The 6,562-nt window shown below is 32.9% G+C and overlaps 1 protein-coding gene across 2 annotated transcripts in view; it reads right to left on the minus strand.

The window, feature by feature from the left end:
• Positions 1 to 1,797: 1,797 nt before the first annotated feature.
• LOC106472911 (FERM domain-containing protein 5-like) overlaps positions 1,798 to 6,562 on the minus strand; it is a 51,610-nt gene continuing 46,845 nt past the window's right edge. For both annotated transcript variants that reach the window (XM_013933583.2, XM_022401454.1), the window contains one exon: positions 1,798 to 4,471. In XM_013933583.2, the coding sequence (XP_013789037.2) occupies positions 3,813 to 4,471 (659 nt within the window). In that variant the 3' untranslated portion in view covers positions 1,798 to 3,812. The remainder of the gene's footprint in view (positions 4,472 to 6,562) is intronic.

Below are 6,562 nucleotides of genomic sequence, written 5' to 3' on the forward strand. Positions count from 1 at the left end.
CCAAACTGTCATAAGTCCTCAGCCCAGAAACTGCTGAAGGCATAGAAACCACGACGGAGCCAACCAGTAAGGAGCAATCAAAAGGACCTGACACGACAAAGTATGGAAGAATCACCAGGCAAAAGAGTCAAATGGAAGGATAACATATAGGAAATTATCGGTCCAATCCTGAATGAAAGCATCAACAGTCAGGGGAAGCAGATGAGGGACCGAAGACCAAAACAGAAGGAGTTTTTAGTTGAGGGATGTGCCAAATATGAAGAGGATCAAGAGGCCACTCCGATGGATAGTCTGTCCAGACAGGAAAAATGATCTGTGACAAGAAGGAAAGCACCCAGGAACATGACACACCATTATATGGATATCCTGGATGTGGGTCTAGAAAAAAAGATCCAATGTGTGAAAACATAGGGATCAAGAACAGGTGTCACCCTGGCAAATGAGGTTAACAACCACAGTGGATTTATTAGGATGAATCATGACCAGATAATGTCTGGCCAGATAGAGGAAATGATGGTATGCCAAATCAAACTGATCCGTAGGCAAAGCACGCTGGCACTTACAACCTAATATCTGGGGAAAGGGATAAAACATCACATACCTAGCTCATTCGCAGGTGGGGCAGAGGAAGACATGGCAAAATCTAGTGGCAGAAAAAGCCTATCAAATCTTCACCAGAACAAACAGGGTCAGATTTTTCATGAGGAAGTGGGACAACATCAGGAGAGGGTGTTAGACCCACACAATGTTCAATCTCTCGGTGAAAATTCTCAGGTAAATCCCATGAAGAGTCTCCCCCACCCACAAAAATGGTAAAAATAGTGCTCTTAGTAGGTATGTTTGATAGATAATACAAGCGGCAATAAAACTGTTAAAGTTATGATGACAAAGCACATGAGAGCAAAATTTGAAACGTTTGAACACAAGTACTGCCAAACGAGAAGTGAAGCTTTGGTACAGAAGTATCGAGGGAGTCACATGTGTCACGTGAGCATGTCATGCTACTATTGGTTAAGAGATGATGCATGATGATTTGCATGAGAGACATGTTGGAATATAGTAATTGTGGCATGCGTAAAGAAAGAGTTTGCATATAGAGGGCAGCAATGAACAAGGATAGGTAATCTCGTGAGAAGAGTAAGGACCTTATCAGAATACTAAAGTTTTCAAACATCAATAAGCTCACATATGAATACACCAAAAAACAATACATATCAAACTATCTTATGTTCTTAAGTTTTTGTTGATGAGTGTCTAAGTGTATCAACTTGAGTAATGAATAGCAACTTGACTTGTGACATACCAGAAAAAAAACATGCAACTACATATTTCCAGTTAGTTGCTTCATGGTAATACAAAACCTATTAAAGTGATGTAAATAGAAACTCATAATAAACTCCTAGTATTATGTTATATTACTTATTAAAACAGGGTAAATTGGTTAAAATAACAGTATTTAAGTTACATAAAAGTAGTTAAAACATTATTAATACCAGAAACCATTATATATTTCTCTAAATTTAATTATATTTTGTATATAACATTCACTAGCTTGTAAATCTCTAAATAAACTTTGCAACAACAACAAAATAAAATTGTGCACACACAATTATAATAAAACATTTCCTGAACATTAACAATAAAGGAGTCTTTTTTAAAATTATAAAAATAGCAGTTCCTAATGAGAAATTAACAAACACTTATTACTTTTATTTTTAAAAGCTTACAACAGCAAAAATAAAATTAATAGTACATAAAAAACAATAAAAAGATATTTTTATGTATTTATGTAAATTCTTTGTGTAATTATTAGAAGTTACAGTAGTGAGTAACCTTTTCTTGCAAAATCAAACGTGAATATAGAGAAATTCGATAATATTGACAAAAAAACACCTACAACTATCTTTATATATTTTTTATTAATTATTTTTCACATAGTTAATGTTCTGTTTAACTGTGAAATACATCCCTTCTTACTAATGCTGTGAAATAAGTTTTTCTACCACGAAAAAAATATAGCCTAAATCATAATTCCTAATTTTATCAAGATCAATAGCAATGTACAATTTTAGCTAGAGGCTATTGTATTACAATAATCATAATTTTATTGTATGATCTACTGATAGTTGACCTTAATGACAGCTACAAGTTTTAGAGTTTGCATCTATTGCACATGACCAGAGAAAATAAGTTCTTGGCAAAGAATTCAACTCTCCTTTAAACCAAAATGTCAAAAACTATTATATATACGTTTAAATAAAATTTTCTCACTTCTGATATTTTGATAACTCTCCTATAAGATTGCCATCCAAGCATAATTTCTGAAATCTGTAAAACGTTTATACATGAAATATTTCAATTATTACCTTATACTACTGATTTAACACCAAATTTATTCGAATCATGCCAAATTGTTAGTCAAAGATAAAGAATAATACTTCTGAAGTAAAAATGTAATACTTTTCTAAGACATTTATATAAAATATTGAATCACATGAGGAATACCTCATCACAAAAAAACAAACAAACAATATTCATTCTTTTTAAGAACTAATTGGTCAAATGAAAACAAGTAAACTTGAACTTACTGTTAATGTTTCCTCAAAAAATAATCATCACCAACATTGAAATAACAACTGATTTACTTTCTCGCCACAAATTTAATAAGAGTTTAGTATTAAAAAGGTTTCTCTAGAGGTTCATGCAAAGATGACTATCCCAGAACTGACAATTTTTTTCAGTACTTTTAAAACTCCATTCATGGGTGAAAAGCTTAAAGGAAATCATTAAGAGATAGTGGTCTTTCCAAATGCTGCTTTGATATTTTCAGCTATATTTGTGTGCATATATGTTATACCAAAAACAAAAAAACAATCTAATAAATTCATCTTAACAAAAATCAGCATAAACAAACAATGTTCACTCTATACAAAACTATCTTGTTCCAGAAGGTTTAAATAATATGACATTCCAATGTATTTTTTCATCAATTTTACATGGGATAAAAAAAAAAAAAAGACATCCTAATTACACTGGTTCTTTCTAGTCAAAAGTAAACCTAGAAATTGCCTATTGTACTCCTAATGTTTTTTTAAGTGGTCCCATCTGCTGGCTAACAACAAATAGCATATAAAATATATATTCCTTTAATTCAAAAAAAATAAAAACAGTAAATACAGCTCACTAACTTAATTTTGAATACAAATAAATCATTGTATTGCAAACCTACACAAACTTTTTAATCTTAAAATATGGAAAAAAAGGAGCAAACTAATTTCTAACAGTGTGATAAAATATTTGTCTGAAACATATTACTGATTAAAATGTTGTAGATTCAGCACCATAAAGTAAAAGTTTTACCTAAAACAATGGAATAAAGATAGATTGGAAAACTTCCCAGCTGTTATCAGCACAATAAATAAAGTTTTTAAAGATCACTTAGAGGAAGTACTACATTAAATCATCTCTTATGTGCTTTACAGAAAGAGAAAACTCTTTTTTTAAATTTTTAATAGATAGCAATACCCAACTTGTTGTTTGAAGCAAACTGGCTTAATTGTTTAGTTCTATATTAATTATAGCAATTATTAGTTTTCCAAGTGGGATAAGAAGAAAATAGCTATACTTAAATTTCAATATCAATAATGAAAACAGGATAAAAATTGTTTTAAAACAATAGCACATACAGTCACAAGTAGCAAAAACCTAATTTAAAAAATGATTTTAGTTCTACAAGCTCAATATATTTTTGTGTAAAAATAAAATAAAAAAATACAGCAAGCATGTTAAAACACTGGGTATGAAAACAACAATCAAAATAGGAACATTAAACAGTAGATAATAAAATCTTTGGCTGGTTCATAGTACTCTCGTCGTAACATTACCAGTGCTGGCAACATACGTACTTCACTAAAAATAGCAGAGTCTGATTCCATTACTACAATAAGTAAACACCACAAAAGCAGGATTATAAAAAGGAAGGCTAGGATGGTTACTCTTACCACATTTACTGAATGAGAAAGAAATTGTTGGTTACTTTGACATTTTGTCTGCTGGGGAATTATAAGATCTTGTTGGATGCTTTTTTCTGCCTGTTGTGTTTTAGATAGAGCATACACTTCCTCAACATATTCATTGTGAGGCTTCTGTTCAAGTTTCTCACCAGTTTGTGAAGTTGAAGTTTGACATGAAGGAAAAGTTATCTCCAGCTCATCCTGCTGGTTATCCTCATTAAGGTTTTGAGATTCCTCAGATATTTTGTCCTCCAACTGTTCAATCCGTTGATTTTCAGGCTCCTCAAGCAGAGGGATGGGGGCTTCTTCATGTTCTGGTAGAGTCAGACCACTCAGACTTTCAGTATTCTGTGTGGAATGGTTGATGCACTTATAGCTGGAGGAGTCTGTTGAGGTAAAGGAATCCATATTTTCTGTCAATGGAGCTGAGTTGTTCAGGTAGTGGATGTCAGAAAAATCTGAAATAGAACCTTACATAAACTGATGCATATTGGACAAAATCCCCAGTTGTAAATAAGATAAATTTATAACATTATGCACTTTACTTTATCTTGCAGTGAAACTGACAAATAGTAAAATGTAATTTTTTTCTTATCCTTTTATTATGTGTTTAGTATATAAGAGTGATTTTGTTAGTTACAACAGCTCACACACTAATTCCACCATTGATTACCCATTAGTGTCTGACCCTGCAACTTATACTGTTAAAAGCTTCTGTGAAGAATGGCAAGGTCAACCTTAGACTATACATCTTGACAAATTTTACACAGATTCTCCCCTGTACATGGATGTGGCTATAAAAAAACAAGTTTCAGAAAACCAAAATCCACAAAAGTTCGCGAGCTGCATCAAGAACATTTGCAGGTATGTGATTGAATGGGATTGTTATAATTCCAGTTTTTTGGGGGCCATTATTCTCTTGAAAAACAGCAATTTATTTTGAGGCATGGATTGAAGCTTGTGAATCTTCATCAGCTTCAGAGTTTTGTTCACTATCTTGTTTACAGTATTAGGTGATATGCCTAGCTTCACTGAAATACCTTATTGGGTCATAAGATTTTCTTTTGCTGTGACCATAATGTTCACTTTGAGGATAACAACGCTACTCCAGATCAAGTTGAAGTATCAGACCTTTTAGCTGTTCTAAACACTCTGCTTTGTGAGTTTTTTGTTTCCAGAACAATGAAAGATCCTTTATTCAAAATGTTGTCTTTTAGCTACACATCATTTAATGATCACAATGTACGAATATTTCTCTCTGGAAAGACTTTTTACATTTCTCTAGCTCTTAAGTCTAGCCATGATAACACTGCTCTGTGGAATGATTGGAAATTCACTGTGAATTGAATATACAGGTGCTAAACATTTTACCTGTGGCATCACACCTTCCACCTGTGATAATATACTACTATGTTTGTGGTAGTCCGAGTTGTTAAAAATGTACTTTAATAGTAGCTACCAAAGGTTAATCCCTTAGTTTACTTGATAGAGCACTTGCTTGGCATATGAGAAATTTCCAGTTTGAACACAGAAACACAAATGGGCTTAATAAAAAAAGACTGGAATCTAACTAGGTGCCATCCCAGGACCATGATATAAGACATGAGAGACAGAATGTTATTCTTCCTCAGGTTTCAAACATGGTAAGGTCTGAGAAGAACAATGAGGTGGTTTGAGCTGTTAAAACAAGAGGGAATCTTCAACAGTTGTGGCACTTGAAAATCTTTTAGGCAGGATTAGAGTAAATTAATCTTTGAGACCTTTTTTCCCCTTTTTATTAGCTATATTTTTGTGCACCAGCAATACCAAGCATGGGGAATGCATATATTTTTTTCCCTCATCAATATCTCTACCAGCCTACCCTCAAATTGAAATTATTTTAGGCAGAATTAGAGTAAATTAATCTATGAGACCTTGGGTGTGGTTAATAAGTCAATCAAAAGGGTTTGACCTCCTGAGTCCAAAACTGTCATTGGATCTCAAATTGGTCAAGAGATGATGGAGCTATGAGCTAAAAGTTCGTATTTGAAAAAAAAACTTGAGCCATTCTATGAACTAGTATGCCACAGCTAAAAAAAAGTGCCTTATTAGTAATAGCTTGTGGATTAACTCTTTAAGACTAGTTCGTAAAGCACTCATTTGGTGTACAAAAGGTGCCAGATTGAATTCTACTTATGGAAGATGCAATAATTGGATAGCCACAAACTAGTATACACAAAAAACATGTAATAATGCTTGGAGATGGCTTGAATGGGTAATGAAGAAAAACTTTAATATAAGTTTAACATAACAGCAAATGTACAATGTTTTGACAAAGTTTTGTCATCATCAGGTACAAGCAGTTTATACTGACAGATATATATATATATACAGTATGGAACAAAGAGGTCACATGACTGGATACTGTTGCAAGACTTAGAAGAGATATCTTAGCTCCCCAGGGTGTTGGTTTAGAGTATGAAGAAATCAACCACATAAAGCATTCCTTCATTCATACCAATAAATTTCCACCAGATATTGTTGAAAAACTCTCCAACATTCACCACAAC

This window comes from Limulus polyphemus, unplaced genomic scaffold (assembly GCF_000517525.1).
Source record: "Limulus polyphemus unplaced genomic scaffold, Limulus_polyphemus-2.1.2 Scaffold5726, whole genome shotgun sequence".
Taxonomy (NCBI): domain Eukaryota; kingdom Metazoa; phylum Arthropoda; class Merostomata; order Xiphosura; family Limulidae; genus Limulus; species Limulus polyphemus.